Source organism: Amphiura filiformis, chromosome 13 (genome assembly GCF_039555335.1).
Source record: "Amphiura filiformis chromosome 13, Afil_fr2py, whole genome shotgun sequence".
In the NCBI taxonomy this organism is placed as follows: domain Eukaryota; kingdom Metazoa; phylum Echinodermata; class Ophiuroidea; order Amphilepidida; family Amphiuridae; genus Amphiura; species Amphiura filiformis.
The window spans coordinates 60,991,148-61,013,664 of NC_092640.1; the positions used below are offsets into that span (position 1 = coordinate 60,991,148).

A 22,517-nucleotide genomic window follows, 5' to 3' on the forward strand; every position below is an offset into this window, starting at 1 on the left:
TAAGTAGGCAACCTTTTTCCAAATTTGTTTACAACCACTACTAAATGTATCATTTTTGAACCCTAAAAACAAAATGAAAAATGTACTGAGTATGTTTAAAGAGAAATCTTTATATTACATACTTTTCCTCCTCCACAGGTCATATATGGGACAAAAACCTCTCTCTTGGTCAGTTTAACTCAGTAGAGACAAACGTGAGGCATCGCATCAACGATGACCTCTCTCGTGTACCAGGTCCTTATCGCCTCACCAAAAACATGCTCATGTCTCCAGGAGCTGCTGGCAGCTATGAATTCTACAGAGTCAGAGCACAAAGTGCAGATTCAGGTATGGTGTATAATTTGTGCCCATCCACCACAAACTGGTCGTAAAGTCGGCATTTTCCATTTTGAGATACAATCAAAAACAGTTATGGATTTCTATGTAAATATATGAAGAATTTGACCTTTGATGAACCATAACTTCACTTCCAGACGTCTGATAAAGCTGGTTGAGGTATCATTTTAAAGCTAAAATTGCATGCTTTCACAATCTGCAATAAACAGAAAATGATCTAGAGCCGACTTTACTACCACTTCGTGGTGGATGGTCATATTTTGTTGTCTTGTCTGTGCAATGATGTTATATCACAAATAGCTGCCTCATGTTTACATTTTGATGAAAATTTTGTATAGTTAAGAATTCATGACTTGTGACTGTCATAAATTTATTATATTGTTCATATATGTACATTGTTACGAGTCAGAAAGACTCAGGCCAAATCACCTTTATTCCAAATCACTTCAAAATGCACAACAAAACACACAGTTTGTTTGAGTTATCAAAATTAGAATCTTTAATGAAAAGTAGAGTATGATTTAAAAACAATGATCTTGCACATAAATATTAATGCAAACAAATTACAATCTCTGTATCACAATGATGATTTAATTATGGTTTCTTACCCGGCAATCTTCATCTTGTTGTTGATTACAAAGTTCTGTTGCAGTATGATTCATCTGAAATAATGTCCATGGAGATTGAACTTTGTAATTCGCGGCTGTATATAAATCCTTTGGCGATGACGACACTCAAAATACTCAATACTTTCAATATTCACTCGTTGCTCTTCAAGAATGACTCTCCATTCCATTCCACTTGACAGACTTTCAAAGCTTATTGAATCAGTTATCAGCTTGACTAAAATAGACTAAAATACTAAAATAAATAAAAATAGACTAAAAATAAAATAGAAATAAAATAAAATAAAAATAAAATAGACTAAAGACTAAAATAAATCACTCTTTTCGGGATGACTCAACAATATCTTCTTCATTCAGAAGGAGAATATTTATGTATAGCACTGCTGTAACTATAAATTGACTAATTCCAAGTGTTCAACTTTGCAAACACATTGGGCGATTCCATTTAAAATCTACACAACCCCTGTGGAAGATTTTGGAAATATCTGCCACAGGGGAAGTATGAATTAGAATTTCATGCTCACTTTGAGAAAGATTCAACCTGAAATCTTCCATAGAGGGAGGGTGAGTTTCAAATGGAGCTGATAATGTGTTCATTCCATTTGAAATTCATACTCCCGCTGTGGAAGATATTTTCAAAATCTTCCACAGGAGTAGTTAATTAGTAAGTTCAAGGGTCATATGAATTGTTTTCATCATGATATGTACATTTACTTTTACTACGCTAATTTAATTTACTACGCTAATTGCCTAAGTCATCTTTTGTAATTTTGAGAACAACGAACAAAATGTGGTTCAAGCATGCATCAATTACGTAATCACCCTAATTATTTTTTATTCACCATTCGTTCTTGTGCAAAGATTGGTGAATAAATATGTTTAAGTGCATGCTTGAACCATATTTTGTACTTTGTTCTCAAAATTACAAAAAAAATGACGTAGGCAATTAGCGTAGTAGGCTGACGATATGTTCATTTTTGTAGAATATGAAAGTGATTTCAATAACTTGACACCGTTTTGATTGCAGGTGGCAAATTGGATGTAATGAAAACTCTAATTCAGAGATTATGTAAGATTCAGTGTGTACGATTAGTCAAAGGCATAGTTTATCCTAGTGTATGTGTTATAGTATCTGCTGCTTTGTTCCACACCTGCACCCTTTTGCTGGATGGTTAGAGCTCTGTATTCTGATATATCCGTCTCCTCCCCCAAACATCCATATTTTTGATTTTTGATTTCTCCTGATGGTCTACCTGTGTAAGACACCAAACTCAAAATATATGCAACAAATTATCAAGCTGAAATAGCAAAAAGAAGCTGAGTGATCTTGACAACTCATTTATATTGAAGCCAGAACATATCTTTCCATGAAAATAGATGAAGATTACAACATTGCACTCAAAGGCTTCGTTCATGTATGACATTCTGTGTGACTGGGTTTAGATGTCAAGGCACTCTTGCAAGAAAAACAAACATTTCAAATGTGTTTTTTATATGACTTTGGTATTTGCATCATTTGTAATTCAAAAGATGACCATGGCAATAATTTGGGAGTATCAAAAGACCCAGGATATGGTAGTTTTAATTAAATAACATTTAAAAAAAGTCTTACGGATATTTTGTATGTACATGCAGTAGACTACAGATGCAGATTGGCGCTTTTTTTTTTTTTTTTTTGCTTTTTACAGGTAATGCCCATCTTGTACTTTGCATTTCTGATAGAAAGACAAGTTTGAATTGTCAGCAGAACCTGAGAAAATTTTTGTTAATTTCAATCAAAATTGACTTTATATTTACAAATGTCTTCCTGTATATATCACAAGGATAAATACCTTTCAACAATAGAACAGTCTATCAATAAGATTTTGATTAAGGATGCATTATGTCTTCAAATGTTTAAAAATAACAAATTCAGTTCTGTTGACAGTTGAAAGCTTGTATGATTTTGCTAATGTTGATTTGATTTGAAGCATGTTTATTTCACAGCTAGGTTCTGAATTCCATAGCTTTATAGTGGATATGTTTATTTTGCAGCATATTTTAGTGAAGTAATGGCTGAGTAGACATTTATTGAATATAAAGTGTTTTAGAGTTGGTGTGTTTAGATCTTAAAACTTTATAGTGGTATTATCTCAAAAACCATATGTCATTTTATGTTACAATTACATCGCCATCTGCATCACATACTTCATTGCGCGAAAGGCTGCCTTGTGTGATTTTATTATCATTATTATATTTTCAGCATGCTTCTTTCTTTTATGAATGGACATGAGATTGTAATTATTTTACAGTGCATCTCATCACAATTAGATGACTATAACAAAATCACAAAAGGCAGCCTTTTGATATAGTGACAGTATGTGATACATAAGACGATATGTTAAAAATTTGATATTGGCTATGCCTCCAAAATTTATTTATGCACAGTTATCCCTAACTTGTTACAACACCACTTTTCATCCTCAAAATTGGCTCAGGATAAACAGATTTACAAAACAAAATGATATTTTCGTAGCGTACATTAACAATATTGTGTTAACTTATTTACCCAGGGAGGCCATCTGATGAAAATTCAGAAATCATTAAGGATGACACTTCAAAGTCGCTACCAGCTATACCCAGCGTACCTTTTGCCACACCAAACCCCGGTACGATAGCGGCAATAATACGCGATAAAGATAACAAACCACATGCAGTCAACTACTCGGAACTGGAATTGGCAGTGCAGCAGGAAATCTTACAGAGACTATTGATGCAGAGTGCTATCCATAAACAACAGGAAATCATTGAGAACTCTGCCACAATGAAGGCGATGAGCTTGAAGTCTCAACAGGGGAGCAGGGACGTCACCCCTTTTGACGCTGTTGCTGGTGTTAATGATATAGATATAGCTATGGCTATTGAGGTAAGTACAAATATTTACATCAGCTGCTTCACTCCACCAAGGTGTGATATAGGGAGCTGTTAGTGTAAATTACAGTCAAAGATCAGATCACATGGGAAATTGCTTGTCATTGTGTTGAAATTTGTCAATTATGATGCATTTTTATAGCTGATCATTGGTAAGGTCACATGGTGTGTCCTCTTTTTGGTCATGCACCCTGTGGCAATTACAGAGGTCGTCATTGTGACATTGTCATTCAACATCACACAGTCTATTGAGTATGATTATGATGATGATTAATCCAGTCACATAATAATTTATTGTGCTCAATTATGACACAATCATGATGGCGTATATTATTCACAGATAATGACATGATCAGAATACGCTGATGATATTTTCCTTTTCAAGAACCTTGCATTTAGTCTATACACCTACGTTACAAGGTTGCCACCTCAAAGCATTAATTGGCCAACATCCTTCACCGCTCCCCTTTTGCCAGGGTTCGATTTACTTTGAATAATTTGCATATTAGCATATATGTTTACATTGTAAAAATTACTATACAACCTGAAATTTATGTAGCAAGTTGTCCAAAATGGGGAGCATTTTTTTTCTCTGCTACACCAGGTAAATCGAACGCTGCCTATTGCAATGTTGATTTGGACAACATTGTCATTATAGTCTCCCAACATTGAAAAATGGGATTGGGGAAGGGGAGACTTTTAAACTGATAGTGCATTTTCAACTATTGTACAAATATTATGCAGAAATATCACATACTTAACTCTGACAAGTGTATGCTTTTAACAACAATGCTGTTGTGGCAACAAATTTCCACCAAGATTGCAGTTGTAAAAGAAATAATAAATATAAAACATCCTACAGGGTGTATCAAAAAGCTTGGTACCCATCAGTTTCCAGTTATTATGAACAAGACTACTACAATAAAATGCAACATAGGAGCTACCTTATTTATAGATAAATGTTATGAAAGGTCATAAAACTATCAATCCTGGGCATTTCAAGAGGATCCAATGTCGCATATTGAAAAAGCAGGCTTGTCAATAAACACCAAAAACGATGGGTACCAAACATTTTGATACAGCCTGTATATCTCAGTGGCAGCAAACCAAAAGTTTGCCAGTACCATCAAATAAGAGGGGATAATCAAATCATCATTATTCCAATATTTTAATGTTCTATCTGATTTGCATTTTGCAGACCCTGACCAGCAAAAACTCAGTGAATCTACTGGATGGTGATCAAGTGTTTGATGATCACCAATTATCTGACGTTTTCAAAACTTACGTCTCCCAGACTCGGACTCCATCAGTCGCACCGTCTGCATCAAGTGAGTATATTTTATCATAGATGGTACAAAGAGTAATTGTTTTGTGTACAAGGCACTATCAATCCCAGCAAACACAAAAATGATTTTAAAACATTTTGAACTGTTTCTGTCAGTGTGCCAGTAGTTAAGTTTTGATAAGAGTCCAGGCTAGGTGCATGGGTGTGATGTCAAATTATGACTTATCGGGTCTTAACTGCAAAGTTTTATAAGATCAATAAGGTCAATTATGCAGTGCTGCCTTATCTTAACAAACCAGCTGTATTGGGTGTTAGACAGGGACAGACTTAGGCTTCAATTTTCTACTGGCCCTCCGGGTCAGTGAAATGGCAAATCTACTGGCCCTGCAATAAATTTACTGGCCCAGCTTTTTCAGTATTTTCTACTGCAAAAAGGGCAAAATAAATAAGCATGTTGCAATGCGACTTTGAAGTTAGAGACTACCAATTACCAAACTTAACACGTGTTACTTGTGTGTTATAGCACATTCAACCCATCGTGGGACGGTTTTTCTAACAAATCCATGCTGCCGGTCAATCATTTGTACCTCTTTAGCGTGATATGAATGATCGCCAGGTAACCTGGATTTATTCTGTGCCAATTTAAGTTAATCTTAACATTTTAATGGTTTTGTACTGATCGAGTGTACTCAATGTAGAGAGAGTGTAGTCACTAACACAAGTTCAGTCAGTAGTCCTTATCCTTTATCTAGTTGTTCGCAACAGTTCAAGTATTCGGTATTCAGATTGAGCACAAAAGAGCTTGGAAGTAGTACATATATGCCTACTTTCACCATAAAAAGTGGTCATATATTTCGAATTTGCTTGCAATGCAAGGATAAGAATAAACGAAAAAATCATTAAATAAAAATATATATTACACACAGGTGAAAGGTGGAGCAGAAACTGTGTTCAATTATGTCCAATATGTGGCCATCACTGATTATCTTGTCTCATGAGTTATCAGACTCAAAAATCTAGTGGCCCGCCGAGCCAGCATTGTTGGAAGTTACTAGCCCGAGGCAAAATCAACTGGTGCAGGGCCACTGGGCTACTGCTTAAATCCGTCCCTGGTGTTAGAAGTTGTCAGGGAAATCAAACCCAGTTTTTATAACTTCTTTTTGTAAATCTCATTTTCTTGACAGGTTTAAGACACACCTATCCCAAGCCACCTCAGAAAGTATCCTTCCCTCAACTACCAACATTACCACCCATCAAGAAGTCTCCCATAACAAGACAAGCCCTGAAACCATCTAATGCAGATTCAACCCATCGTGGGACGTTTTTCCAACAAATCCAGGCTGCTGGTCAATCATCTGTACCCCATCTTTAGCTTGGTATGCATGATTGCCCAGCAGCCTGGATTTGTTTGAAAAACATTCCACTATGGGTTGAATCTGCTATTGATTGTTACAAATGGTAACCAAAATAGAGTATGTCCAGCATTTATCAGCAAAAACCATGGTGGAATCCAGACTTGCTATTAAATCAAATATCTTTTGGTACACCCTGTGATAATGATGTAGATCATGATGACTTATGATTGATGATGTTGGTAATGACAAACGATAACATTTTGTACACAAGGGGGAAGTGTAAAATGGTTTGTATTTTGTATCAATTATATATATGTGCTCTATTGGAACCCACAGAGGTGTACCATAGTGTTTAACCTTTGACATGTTAGTAAGAGTTACCAATGCATTATGCATGTCAAGGGTTCAGAACCACTATTACTAGCTCTCACAAAATGAGCATAAAGTTGGCTTCAATATTTCCTCCACAATGTCTTTTGTTCTTTATTGAATTTTGTCATGATTAATGGACTGTATCATCTATAGTGCCCTGGCGACTTTATGCTCATTTTGTGGGAGCAGGAGATTGTGAGTTGAGGCTTTCTGACTCTCAACCCTTGATGTGTTCAATCTTAACCAACTAGCTGTAAATGCTTAAAGGACGTTAGAAGTCGTCAGAAAAATCAAACCCATTATTATAACATTTTATTTGTAAATCTCATTTTCTTCACAGGTTTAAGACATACCTATCCCAAGCCACCTCAGAAAGTATCCTTCCCTTCACTACCAACTTTACCACCCATCAAGAAGTCTCCCATAACAAGACAAGCCCTGAAACCATCTAACGCACAACTCCCTGTGTTAGACATGGTACCTGTTGCTCCACCCAAACCAAAGGCAAGTCTTGGAGGAGGCTCCAGACTATCGGCAGCTGCTTCTTATAGCGCAGTGGATAGCGTAAGGTCTTCCTCTGGACAGTGGGCATGTAAGTTTACTTTGGTTACAGTTAAACAAAATGGTCGTCTGCAATCTGCATCACTAACTGTCGTATCTCAAAAGGCTGGTTTGTGTGATTTTTATTGTCATTGTCGTATTTCATATTATTATTTTATGTTTCAACATGCTGTTTTCTTTTATGAATGGAAATGAGATTGTAATAATATTATGATCATACCCCAAAATTAATATAGATTTAATTAATTATACTGTGGTTTTTTATCACAATTGGATAAATAAAAATACCCACAAAAGGCGGTCTTTTGAGATATGACAGTATGCTATTCAGATGACGAAATAAGGATATGGGCACATAAAGCTATATTTTGAAAGTTGGGCCATTTGGATATGTTATGGTCTATATTGTTTTACAACATGTTGTTTTGTGATATAATAATAGTTTTGCTTATTACACATCCATGCGACATCTTTAAACGTGTGTGTGTGTGTCTATTTAGTCTAAACCCATTAGGTCTATATCCACTACGTCCAAAAATCATTTGGTCCTTTGACCATTTGGTCCGATATTCATTTGGTCCGATAACCATTTAGTCTAATAACCAATAAGTCTAAAACCATTTAGTCTAACAACCATTTAGTCTAATACCCATTTGGTCTATAACCAATAGGTCTAATATCCATTTGGTCTAATACTCATTTGGTCTACACACCATGTTGTCTTACAAGCATTTAGTGTATTAATAAATAGACGAAATGGTATTAGGCTAACTGGTTATTAGACCATATGAGTATTAGACCTAACGGTTATTAGACCTAACGGTTATTAGACCAAACGGTTATTAGACCAAATGGTTATTAAAGAAATATTAGACCAAATGGTTATTAGACTATATGGTTAGTAGACATACCGGTTATTAGACCAAACAATATTAGACTAAATGGACATTAAACTATATGATTATTAGACTAAGTGGCAATTAGCCTTTCTGGTAATAGACCAATTGAATATAGACTAAACGGGAATTAAATGAAATGGTATTAGACCAAATGGCAATAGACCCTTTTAGTTAACGATAATGATATGAGGTCAAAAATGGTATTCGCAGATCGCATGACGATCATGTCAAACGCATGCTTTAATTACAGCGCTGCAAAAGCCTTCAGGCGTGTTGCTAGGAAAGTGTGACAAACAAAAATACACATTTAAGGCATGCATTTGGCAGGGATAACCTTGTTTTGGTAGTAAGACGGCGGATCCGTGCAAAGGACGAATAGTCTATCGAGTGTGTGTTGCAGGTTCCATTGTTTTGAGGTATGTGCTAGTGAGAATGGATAGATCTGCCGGTTGTGAATGTATATATTCTAGCTCACCTTCAAAATGACCTGATCTTTGACAATACCTTTGTAACTCTCTTTCCATTACAGCGGAAGACTCTCAAGTATGGCAAGCTGACATCGATGAGAATCAGTACCTACAACAACAGGAGCAGATGGCTTCAGAAGATGAACAAGAATATGAAGCAGATGCTGAGGGTCATGATGATGATGTCAAATCGAAGGGGTCAAAGGTCAAGTCAACAAAACACAGTGTTGCTGGTTCTAGCATTGCTGGATCTGGACAAGTTAGCGTTGCCGAGTCTGTTCAAGATGACGCAGAAGGTGTTGTTAGACGAAGTGTGGCTGGATCTACTAAAGAAAGTGTTGCCGGGTCTATTAAAGGGAGTGTTGCCGGGTCTATTAAAGGAAGTGTTGCAGGTTCTATTAAAGGAAGTGTTGCTGGATCTACTAAAGAAAGTGTTGCCGGTTCTGTTAAACAAAATATGGCAAGTCCTGTGAAAGGCAGTGTTGCCGGTTCTACAAAACGAAGCATTTCTGGCTCAGCCAACCTAAGTATTGCAGGGTCGGTCAGTCTAAGTGTTGCCGGATCCAATTCACAAGGTGGCAAAACAATGTCTAAACATGGAAGTGCTCTTAGTTTAGGTAAGATGTTGTCTCTGCTGTGTTTTTAACAAATACTAATACAAGATTTTTTACAAACAAAAGGATTGTTAAAACTAACCAATGTGCATGTGGTGTAAAAACAGTTGACAATTGCTGATGCAAACCCTAGGTCAAAGATTGAAAATGTATATATATGTTTGGTATTTCATCGTTTGGCAGGAAAAACCTCCTATGTATCATTGGCCCCTGAACATGTTGAAAGCTACCTCCTATGTAACCAGTTGGCAGTTTTGTTTCAAACATGTTCAGGGGCCATAAACACATAGGAAGTTTTTCCTGCCCAGCGACGATGTGTAACCCTGCAGTATAATTATGCTTGCTGATGAATATATTCTTTAAACTACTATGACCTCCCAGGCAAATCAAGGAATAAAATTGGTACAATCGGGAATCTGGCTGTGCTAGTGATTGCTCGTTGTCGATCTGTCCAGGAATTCAAATATTACACTATTAGTTCTTTACACATGTACTTTGTTTTATCTTGAGAATGGTAGTGCATATTTTGCTGGTTGCAGTATGAAATTGTGTGCCAACTGAATCTCACAGAGCGTATATACAGACAGGTACAAGGGCAGCTAGTTGGTACACTTGTGTGGCGCAACTGCATAAAAGTACCGATGTTACTACCAAACTCAAGGTGAACAGAAACATAGGTCTTGTTGCCTGTATGATTGACAAGCTAACCAAGAAAGTTCTCATCTAAAAATTAGAATTTTGCGCATGATGTTTTCCCCTTCTCATATTTAGGAAGTGCCTCCATGTTACTGGATACCAAACCTCTTTCAAGAAGCTTGGATAGTAGTCTCGAAATGGTTGGTACCGAAGCTATTAGCCTCAAAGGCAGCATTAAAGGTGGCGGAATACCAAAGAATCGTAAGGAAGCCATGAGAGCATACAAAGGTGCTGGCAGGTCACGTAACAACTCAGGTAGGCATTCTTGATGTGTCGAATATTGAGACTATTTATCTTGAAAGGAAGCATTATTAGATGATGGTTGAAGTCTGACACTTGATTCTATACCATTTTGCTTGCATTTCATCCTCAATCCAAGGATAAGAAAATTATGGTTCTCTCAGTAGATTCAGCTGTAGGTAAAGCTATATGCAAGCTTGGCCTTAACCCTGCTATTGTATATCCTGGAACATTACTGACCCATATGTGACATGATCAAGGGGAATGAGTCACATGTCGACCCTGGTCGAAAATGAGTTTTACACAAGATTCTAAAGAGGATATCTAGAGCTTTCAGAAACTGAAAACCACATGTTGATAGGATTTTTCTTTGCAAAGTTATGGCAATTTATCAATTGCTGAAAACAATATAAAAAAAAAGAATTTTAACACTTTCTTTGCCAATATCTCAAAACCAATATTATCGACATCCGACTCATTTTCCTTGATTCTGATCACATAGTACGTGATGCTGGACATATTTTGGGGTGCTGGGGAAGTCAAATTGATGCGAATACCAGTTTTTCTTCAAATTCTACAGGAGCTAAAACGTCCTGTTTAGCTCCCACATATTGCCAATCCTGCATGGTATATACTAACTTTGTCAAATTTAAAAATATAAAGGTCTATCATATCCACATGAGGTAGCATTAGTCAGTGATAAATTTGATCTTTCGGATATTTTCTGTTTTAAAGAATCTGGGAGCATTGGATCAGGGCTAGAAACAGAGGGAGATATGCTGATGATAGGAACTGTTAAAGCAGGAAGCTCTAAAGCATCAGTAGCAAGTCATGGTAAGTGGTTTGTGTGTGCATGTGGGGGTACTTGCAGAGCTGCCAACTCTCCCTCTTTTCGCAGGAGACTCCCTACTTTTAAACCTTCAGAACTCTTAATTTTTGGTCATCTCCCTGAAAAGGAAATGGTTTCATCCATTAAGATGTACACATTTTGACAAATCTCCCTGATTGCAACAGGAAATCTGCCATTTTTCAAGATTCAAATGTTGGCAGCTCTGGTATTTGGGTGCACTTTTTTTGCCTATCGATCCGAGGATATGAACACAAAAAAGTTGCCTGGAATCGGTGATATCCAGCCAAACGGGGTATCCTTGTTTCCATAAAGGGCTGTAAAGCTAAGCAATTTGATGTGTGTGTGTGGTGGTTGGGGTGTTAAAATGCTTAAAGAGGGTAAAGTTATACTCTCCCCAGTTGGCTTGTAAAGAGTCTCATTTTTTGTTTTTGAAATTTTGCCTGTCAAGTGGGATGCTTTGAAACACATACACCCCCTGCAATTGCATGGGGAACCCTACAATTATACTGACAGGTGTGTAAACTCATCGCCAATGGGGGACATCCCTGGTTGAGGATGGATACAAGTATGTTTGTGTGCTGGAGGGGTGGGGGTGTGTGTGTGTGCATTTGATGAGTATTCAAACATGTGGGTGTGCACTTCTATGTGTACAGTATATTATTAGTAATTATGCACTGATTCACCGATCAGAGGTACTTTATATTCCACATGCTTCATGAATATTCTAATGTGCAATAGAACTATATGCATGATTTAGCATTAAGAAGGAAGATGATTTTTTATTGAAGTAGTAGAAATGGTACCTTTCTTTCTTTGCAACAAATGATCAAATATCATTGCTCAGTGATGCACTGCAAACATGTATCAGGCACAAATACAATTGCACATCATCAATCATAGCCCAAAAAAGACTTATTTCAAACAGCACTTTCTATCCGCATGGTATGTTTCTATGCCAAATATGGATGTTTTTATCATGTAATGTTTCCCACTTACATGTAATGACCTCAATTATGAAACATCCCATTTACGCTTTTCATAAGTGGTTGGTCAAAAACAATGAAAAAGCAAGATTTTATCATCATGCAGGTTTTAAAGCTATTAAAGCAATAGTTTCTTTTCAAAACTGATGTCAAATATCATAATAAAGCAAGAGTTTTTAGTCATATCATGCACTTTTCTATGCTGCCCATTTAAGCATATGACAGGGTTCGAGGTTTGAGTCAGGTTTCACTGCCAAATGTGTGAAAAAAATATTTAGGTGTGAAGAATACTTCTAAAAATGAGCATATATAGTATTTCTAAGGTAAAAATGTCTGAATTTTCAATTTTTCTAACTTAGAATACTGTATCTTAAGTCGTTTTTGGGTTAAACATGGATTTATGGCCATTTTTTACTGAAAATGACCAGTTTTAGGTGAAAAAAAATTCACCATTAATTTTAATCCCTAATATTTTCTACTATATAGATAAATGTTGTCTTTCTCTGTTATTTTGTATTACCTGATGGTTTATTTGTTCAAATAAAACTGTTTTTAATTGATTTCATCACTTACTTTGTATACCATACCCGGATAAAGTTGAACTTGAAAGTGAAAAACGAAGCCCAAAAAGGTCATTTTAGAGATTTGTATCTTAGTTTAGCCATAAATTTGATCTAAAGAGGCTAGAGACCTCATTAACCCCTCATTTTAATGATATTTCAATTTGCCACACACTGATAATAATTTTAACTTCCTTAAAAAAAAGAGAAATTGAAGAAAATTGCAAAATGTTACCCATACCCTAAGCGTGAAAAAAAATATGGCAAATTGTAAAAAAATTATTTGGAAAAACTTATGGAGGTACAGCTCTGAAAAGTTGATCGATTGTGCACTCTACCAATCCCCACAATCGATTAGATTTGTGGAATGATGCCATGTATACTTTTTTTCAAAATAATTTTTTTTACGACTCAGATTTTGCCCCATTTTGAGGTTCACGCCATTTTTCTGATGTATCAACCCTTAAACCCAAAGGTCACACCCATAAAAGTTATTCCAGGAAGAGCAGTCAATGCCTTTCATGTTGTGCCCTCAAATATGTAATTATAAAGGGATGATCTGATGATAATACGACCACCGATGATGAAGAATCTTTCACACCGGAGATGTAGTATGGGCAAAGCATGGTTGCTACTGGTATCCAGCTAAAGTCATTTCCCCAACTGATGTACCTGAACATCTATCTGAAGTTCTATCCTGAGAAAACTGAATCAGAATCAAGTAATAGTCAAGTGGTATGGTGAAGAGAACTTTAGTTCTGTACCAGCTCATCACATCAACCATTTATCAAAAAAAGTTGATGCAGCCCATGCTGCTAGATCACACAATATTCAGTTGCGCTATCAACAAGCCATTTCTGATGTCAGGGGTGAATAAAGTGCTATGCTTCAGTATAAACATTTTAAGATTGTGTAAAGGTAATCAGTTATACATTAACACTTTAAGAACATCATTTCTTTATGAGTATAGACATCAATAGATTTATTGTCTTGACACCAAACCTGACCGCTATATGTTTACTAAATATATAGGAATACAGGGCCTCAGTACCAACATCATTTCATTTTCATACATGAGAACAGTGTTTAAGCAGTCTTTATAGTTTGTTTAACATATTTATAGATTCAAAACAACTTAACTGAAGTAATAATGCTCTGTAAATTTTTTTAAATACAGTTGTGTTCCAAGTAGACTCCCAGGATTCTTCGTAAAAACAACATGCGCTTAGAATTTGTTACATATCTTTAAAATGGTGATACCCTGTGTATTAAAAACTTCAGAAATGGACTCAGCACAAAATTCTATTCCAGAAAACATGTATAATGTTATGATAACATGAACTTCATTTTTCCCCCATTTTGGCAGTAAAACCGTACTCAAAGCTCGAACCCTGTCATATAAGATTCTTTTCAAAACTGATACATCGCAAAATCAAGATTTTATCATTATTATGCACATTCTAAGACATTCTTGTCCTGCACTTCTCTTCACCACATCATTATCAGCAAGCACAGATGATCTCTTGCACGAAGACGATCCCACACCTCAAACCCCGCAGGGTGAACTTGAACTGGTTGTACCCCCATTTAAACCGGATCAAGAACCTGACGAAACAAGTTCTATTAATGCAGTTCAAGATGAATTAGAACCGGATCAAAGTTTAGTTGAACTGGATCAAGCTGGAGCTGAACCAGTTCAAGATACTGTTGAACCAGTTCAAGTTGAGCCTAACCCGGTTGAGGTTAAACAAGATGAGGAACAACCAGTTGATGGAGATCCACCTAAACAGCCTACACCAAATAAGGAAGCACGAGGTATTGTATATCAAGCACATTCATTATTAATGCTACTAATCATGTTTTAATAGTAACACCTGTGTGAACATAGATAACTACTTTTTAACTATAGTTTTTGGCAAGGTTCTTCAGCATTCTGCTGATTTTGCACTGTTTATAATGTAAAGACAGAGATGTACAATTAAATAACTATACAGGTTTTGAAATATTAACATAGTTGTGATTATTGATTTGACAATGGAGACATGTTCAAGGACTGATTATGTTGTGGTGGTGATTGAAATAGTTCAAATAGAATTAATGTTTTGCTTTTGATTGACCTAATTGCTAGCATTTAATCAAGAGCCAAATAGAATTGCATGCATTGGTATTTGTGTGTGTCTAGTTCATTAACCACAGATAATGACTCAAAAATAACAATTACAGTTAATTCTGGCAAATGTAACAAAGTTCAAATTCCTTTGTACTCTGTGCAAGATTGAAACCTTTTAACCCTATGAGAACTACCTGCCGATTGGCCAAAACGAATACTGTGTTCTGCACCCCCCCCCCCCCATGGAAGACATTTAAAAAAAATACAATTCCAGCTGGAATTGAGATGTGTCTAGAATTCCAGCAGTCATTTTTAACACAGATTCCGGCTGGAGGGTATGGAAGACATTGAGATTAGGTGAAATTCCGGCTGCTAAAATTAACAAAAAAACAAGAGTGGGGATTGTGAAAGGCCATGATGTGCCTATGGAAGACATTCATATTTCTTAATATTCCGCTGGAAAATGGTCAAAAATGCTCCAATTCGCAGGATCTTCACTTATGGTCGCCATCTCGATTAACCTATGAATGACATTTACAATTTACTTGAATTCTGGAAAAAAAAAAAAAAAATGTTCTAATTCCAGCTGGAACCTATGGAAGACATTTACATTTACTTGAATTCGCTGGCCATATTACCACAATTCCGCAGGGTCTTCCATGGGGTTTTCCTGACATGTGAATTCCGGCTGTCAATTTAGCCCCGAATTCCGGAAGTGTCTTCCATAGGGGGGGGTGCGGAATACATCTGGAATAGCCCAATCAAGGAGAGCATTAATAAGATTATCTGTAAATGCAAGTTTGACCATAAGTAGTTTAAAGCCTGGTCATAATTGGCAATTGAAATGAGCATTTCAAGTTATCAACCAATCAGAAATGCTGTTAGATAACGAGTAGTCTCCAGGGGGTTAAAACTTTCTGTGAAAACTTTATTGACTTATCATTCATTGAAAGTTTGCTATATTTTCAAGATTTATGTGGATGTCCGAAATAGCAAAATGGCATAACAAACTTTTTGTAAACTTCCGTCCCGTTCATTGCCAAATGATAATAGTATTTGTATAATTTAGACTGTTCACTTTTGTATTCAATTAGATGATTTAATGTCTGTGGATTCTGGACACATGTCAACTGAAGAAGGACCAGAATCGATTGCAATCCCCACAGCAGAACCCATAACAGAACCCACACCAGATGCAGAGGTAGAGGAAGGGAAACCAGGATCCAAGCAAAGTGTTCATATTGTGGATGTAGGGATGGATCTACCTGGTGTGGCATCAGATAATGAGGACTATGCAAGCGTAGTAAAGTCAAGAAGAACTCATTCAGTGCCTGGAAGTGTTGCTGGGAGTGTCAAATCACTGCAAGGTGGGTGTTTCTTGAAAATTTGGCTGTTCGAATTGAAATCCATATACCCCCTGTGGACGACATGACTGCAATCTTCCACACAGGGAGTGAGAATTTCAAATGGGGTTACCTAAATGAGTGACTCCATTTGAAATTTACACCCCCTTTGTGGAAGATTAAGGTCTTGTCTTTCATAGGGGGTGTATGGATTTCAACTGGAACATCCCAATGTGGATATTTTTGCACTTTATTAGTTTTAAGTTCTTAGCTCAGTTTTGAGCTTGCACAGAAACAAGTATTTGACATGTGGTATATATGAAATAAATGAATTTAATGAAATAATTGAAATATTTTGATCAGTATCTCTAAGGTTCGCTATCACTAACGTGTAAAGTCTATGGAGATCAGAATCCCGCTATCTCTAATAGAGATAAGGGTTCGCTATACCTAAAAAAAGGTCCGCTACTTCTAAGGTTCGATATCACTAATTTAGAATAAGGTTCGCTAGTTCTAAGGTTCGATATCACTAATTTTAGATAAGGTTCGCTATCACTAATTTAAAATAAGGTTCGCTATCACTAATTTTGAATAAGGTCCGCTATCACTAATTTATTGAAGGTTCGCTATCCCTAAGGTTCGTTATCACTAATTGCAATAAAGGTCCGCTATACCTAAGGTTCGCTATCACTAATTTTGATTAGGGTTCGCTATCCCTAATTAATTAAGGTTCGCTATCTCTAAGGTTCGCTATCACTAATTTTGATTAGGGTGCGATATACCTAAGGTTCGTTATCACTAATCTTAAATAAGGTCCACTATCTCTAATTTTAAATAATGTCCGCTATCTCTAATTTTAAAAAAGGTCCGCTATCTCTAATTTTAAAAAAGGTCCGCTATCTCTAATTTTAAAAAAGGTCAGATATCTCAATTTCAAATAAGGTCCGCTATCTATACCTTATTTAAAATTAGAGATAGCGAACCTTATTTAAAATTAGAGATAGGGAACCTTATTTAAAATTAGAGATAGCTAACCTTGTTTGAAATTAGAGATAGCTTAACCTTATTTGAAATTAGTGATAGCGAACCTTAGAGATAGCTTAACCTTAGAGATAGCGGACCTTATTTGAAATTAGAGATAGCGAACCTTAGGGATACCGGGATTGTTAAAATTAGAGATAGCGGATCTTATTTTAAATTAGTGATAGCGAACCTTAGAGATAGCGAACCTTCAATAAATTAGTGATATCGGACCTTATTTAAAATTAGAGATAGCGAACCTTATTTAAAATTAATGATATCGAACCTTAGGAATACCCAACCTTTTTCAAAATTAGTGATATCAAACCTTAGGTATAGTGGACCTTTTTCGTAATTAGTGATAACGAACCTTAGGGATAGCGAACCTTAGAGATAGCGGTCCTTAGAGATAGCGAACCGTAACCTCTGTAGCATACTGGACATAATTTCCATGAGAGGCTGCCTCGCTCCAAAAAATGTGCAAACCTGAAATTTTACACGTTTTTGGTCCATAATCAAGGTTAATTTGGTGGTAACAGGTCCAAATAAAAGAAGATCTGACTCCACCATTTCTAGTCAGTTTTGTCCCGCTATTTTGAACCAGGAGCTGGAGCAACAGTCCCCCGGTTGTTACACCACTAAGTTTGATATTGTTACACAGTATATTAAAAAAAAATCTGACAGTGATTATGTATACTTAGTAACAAAGGGTGCAAAAAAACAGGTTGGGATTATCATGGATTGAGAGTGAAAGTAAAGAGAAAGAATTTTGCTGTTTGTTAAGTTTATTCCTTGGAATATTGTGATTGTATGTGATAGTATTTTAAAAAAGAATTGCATATAGAAGCAAATATTTAGTTTTTGTGATAACTGTCCCGTGATTTACCTCCCCCATCCCTCCCAGAAAACTAACTATAAAGATGCGTTTATCCTCGTAGACAACCGACAGGATGACATGGACATGGCAGCATCATTCCACATTTTCAGTTACCAAAGTGCCAATAACAGTCGTAAAAATAGCCTAGACTCTGCTGACGAAGGTATCACATTTTCTGAAAGCTTCTCGCTGCATTGCTCGCTAGTTGTATAAAGTGGTATCATGGTTTTGCACATCATATTATATATATATTGCACTGGTGGAGTATTGTTGCTACTTGTATCCATGACATGTGATTTAACAAGGCCAAAGGAGGCATTGTTGACAATTGAATACCTGAGTGGAAGAAGGGCCCAACTCCATGAAAACTGTTTTTGAGATATTAAGAAAAAAACTTAATATTTGGAAAAGTTTTGTAGGCAGAATGTTTTCAACTTCAGGGGACCTTTAATACATGAACATACAATATTACATACATTCAAAATTTTATATGATGTTTCCATGGCAACGGTACAGCTCTTTATACGATCTGGAGTTGGGCCCTTCTTCCACTAATATACTGCAAGTGCCAGTTCCGTAAGCAGATGTGTAACTTATAAATAGCTACAGAAATTTGGTAATTATCCATTAATTGCACAAGTAGAAGCATGTAATATGTTAGCAAGAAAGTTTATTGTAGTGAAAAGCAGATTTCATGGATAGAACAAAATTCCTCTTTATCCCAATATTTGTGGAAGAAGGGCCCAACTCCATGGAGTTTGGCCTTTCTTCCATGAAAACCATGATTAAGTGTACGTGGAAGACTATTTAGAGTGTGGATTTTGGCTCATCTTTCACACACAAGGAAGAACAGTCTGCTGGCAATAAAATGCTGGGTCTAACTCATTTTTGTAAAAAATTGGAGTTGGGCCCTTCTTCCACTCAGGTATTCAATTGAGCTATACCTAGTTACTACTATTGCTGAAATCCTTACATCCATAATAGTTTACTTGATAGCCATGTTATGGGATTTTACAATATCACCTTTCCCAAATAGTTTATTGTTTTTTGCTCCCTGAATTTGCCTTTAGGTGACAAAAACAACAACATATTTTTGCGTTTTGGGTGATTTTTTTTTAATTTGCCAAAATCATGTAAAATGTGGTTTTTTTAGGTAAAATCGGCTGTCTTTATTGATTTTGAAAAATCAGAAATATATAAATTTTTCAAGCTTTCAGTACTATTTTAGAGGCATTTTATCTTCCAGAAAAGAAATAGGTAACTGACCAACTGTATCCACCTGTAAAACAGATTTTTTCATCACCTTATCTCAATTTCAAAATGCCACCTTCAGTCTAGTTGGATCAGATCAATATTATTTGTCTGCACACTTCAAATGAGATTTTAAGTTGTTAATTTCAGATATTTGACCTTTGGAATATCTGTTAGGAATCATTAAATTTCCATGCTTTGCAGTGGCGTAGCCAGGATTTTGGAACTGTGGGGGGGGGGCACAACTTGTAAATGTACCGACGGAAATATTTTTTGTTGACCCAAAAAATTTTGCATGGTTTGAAATAGTGAAGAGCAAAAAAAAAAAAATAATTCACAATTTTTCATCATTATATTACAATTCTCCCCTTTTTCTGTCACCCCGGTAAAAAATAGTCTATTGTTAACCCAATTTTTTTCCGCTTAACGCCTTCCGCTCTACCGACGGCCTTACATGAACCAATGGTTATGACGAGCGGGGGCACCGCCCCTGGACTCCCCACTGGCTACGCCACTGATGCTTTGTTATCATCTTGTCCAACAAAAAGTCTGACCATTGAGCTCAGGAAGTAAACTGTCCAGCTTGTCATTACATTTTAGTAGACAGTCACACATATTTGTATTGCGGCTCTTTTGCATAATATGATAAATTTTCTTAAGAATGTGTTTTTAACAAAAGCCGAATTCCCCTGCCATACAGACTATTCTTTGGTCCGCATCAAGTTTGGTAGAGACATCAATACTTTTCACGGTTGAGCTGCAAGCGTGTCAACAAACCACCCTTGTATGTGTGCCTGTACGCTCTGTGCGATCAACATTATGCGTGATTCAATACAGCGACCAGCAAAATACGCATCAATGTCACTACCAAACTTGAGGCGAACCAATGTATAGGTAAAAGCCTTAAATGTAGGAAAATACTCACAAAAATTGTAGTGTGCTTATAAAAAGCAGCCAATTGCTCACATGCATAGTGCTTATATTAGTGCTAATTAATTGTAAGTCTTGGTGTATAATGTGTAAATGTGGTGTAGATTTTTTGTTTATTAAGGGCTGGCTTCAAAACCCAACTGCTGGGTCCCTGACAGAACCAGCAATTAGACCTGATTTCTATTGTTCAGAACAATAGAATGCAATGAAACCACTGATTCTGCCAGAGTGATGTCGGTTGACTGGTGGTTGGAGTTTGATGCCATCCCTAAGATTTTCAGATTGTAATCATTTGTTGATATTTTGTGTCGTTATCAAGTGGTATGGTGATGGTATGTTTAATATTCATTTCAACAAGTATAGTTCATATGGTTTCCTTGAGACAATGACGTCAGTGCATGCTCCAGTGAGTGTAGGTTTAAACTGTGTGTGTTGACTGAAAGAACTGGTGTGTTTACATGCATGCTCAAAGGTGGTGCATCTGTACACACAATGTAACTGCGACAAAGTACTGACATCACTGTCTCGAGGAAGTCAAATGACCTATAAGAATCATTGCGTTTTGTGTTCTAAGTTTATTTATGTATATTTTATAGATATAGACAGGGTTCAAATTCGGCTGTATCGCATAGCAGTTTGCTCCTTATTTTGAAGTAACTGCTACCCAATTTTGCATTTGTATAGCCCTTTTAATAGTGCTTTAGCATATGGAAGTATCCTGATTATGATAAATTAGCCAAAAACTGCTACGCAAAATTTTTAAACGAATTCGAACCCTGGATATAGACTGGAGAAGGCAGATTCCATCATATCATTTTGGGGATAATAGTGTGTACCGTATTGTCTGTAATAAACGCTTCCCCTCTAATAAACACGCCTCCAATTTTTACCTTTAAATTTGTGCATTTTGGGCATGTGAGTGACTCAAATTTTGACCACCAATAATCTACTAGTCAACTCCTAAAAATGTGTAAGTCATGCAACATATGAGAGGAGGAGGTACGCATACATATTAAAAACAATGGTGCGTACCTGTGAAGGAAATCAAATAATGTTGAATTGAACCAAAATTATAAGCTGATTAATATTATTGTGTTATGCGTGTAATGTAATTTTGTCCAACCCATGCTAGCCTGTATGTTGCACATATGCTTTAGAAGGAAAAATATTGATTAATTGCAGCTGATACTCTTGTATATGAAGTGAAATGAATTTCTTTAACTCATTTGAAAGTTTCTACCCATGTTTCTGTTTGTTATGTTGCTTATTGTATTTTTTTTGTCCTTTTCAAGATGTCCTTCCTCTCGATGATAATCTGCAGATGTCAGGGGCAGAATCAGAAACTGAGGAGCAGTGGCCAGCAGGGGATGGAGATAAACAACTGTCTGAATCGGAACAGGAAGGTGGCACAGCAACAGGTATGGATACCAATCAATCAATTCATCAAGCAAGCAAATTATTCAAGCATTTTGATTGGTCAATGCACCCATCCATCCATCAATTAATCGAGTGTAAAACAAAATGCGACTCTCTCCTTTGCCAGTAAAATAGGCTACAATTTGACATCCTTCAATCAACACCAAACCTTGGAACTTCTCACACCAAAACCAAAAGTTTCACAAGTTCAATTGTGAGAGAAAGGTGAACAGTATTGTCATATACTAAACTTGTAAAACTCACAACGTAATAATTTTGGCCATTTATTTGAGAATGCTCAATGTAATTAAAAAAATATATGAAGAAAACATGTAAGTCAAATTCTGCAGTATACAGTGTCTGGTGTTTTTAAGCACAACTTCCATACTATTTAAAAATATTGATAAGTTGGTCTTATATGACAGCATATCACTGTATCAAACACTGTATGCTTTGTGAATGCCTGAATTGTATTGGTTTCTTACAGAAACAGAAGAAGAGACCGATGCAGAGATTGTACGTTCCAGGATGACATCAGGAAAACTAAGCATAGCATCTGGAAGTGTGAGGTCATTATCAGCATCAGTGGTTGGGTTGAACCAACGGGCCACACCCGCATCTCAGCTGATAGAGTTGGAGGAACACGCTGCAGCTGTAGCAGCAGCTGTGCTGATGCAAAGACCACAGTCTGGAAGAGATTTAGCCTTGGATGCACAGGTTGGTATAGAATTATAAATGTTAGTATTGACGTAACTGTAATTAGCTCAATTTGAATTAACCTGTTGCCTCAAGTTTTAACTTTACAGGCTGCAGCAG

The 22,517-nt window shown here is 36.4% G+C and overlaps 1 protein-coding gene across 1 annotated transcript in view; it reads left to right on the forward strand.

Annotated features, from left to right (window-relative positions):
• The window catches only part of LOC140168748 (uncharacterized), a 75,412-nt gene that overhangs the window by 20,794 nt on the left and 32,101 nt on the right, over positions 1-22,517 (forward strand). Inside the window, exons 5-16 of the mRNA XM_072192158.1 lie at positions 139-327; positions 3,515-3,867; positions 5,071-5,200; positions 7,225-7,476; positions 8,874-9,428; positions 10,197-10,376; positions 11,097-11,195; positions 14,261-14,569; positions 15,959-16,231; positions 18,166-18,267; positions 21,578-21,703; positions 22,189-22,418. Of these exons, the coding sequence (XP_072048259.1) occupies positions 139-327; positions 3,515-3,867; positions 5,071-5,200; positions 7,225-7,476; positions 8,874-9,428; positions 10,197-10,376; positions 11,097-11,195; positions 14,261-14,569; positions 15,959-16,231; positions 18,166-18,267; positions 21,578-21,703; positions 22,189-22,418 (2,798 nt within the window). The remainder of the gene's footprint in view (positions 1-138; positions 328-3,514; positions 3,868-5,070; positions 5,201-7,224; positions 7,477-8,873; positions 9,429-10,196; positions 10,377-11,096; positions 11,196-14,260; positions 14,570-15,958; positions 16,232-18,165; positions 18,268-21,577; positions 21,704-22,188; positions 22,419-22,517) is intronic.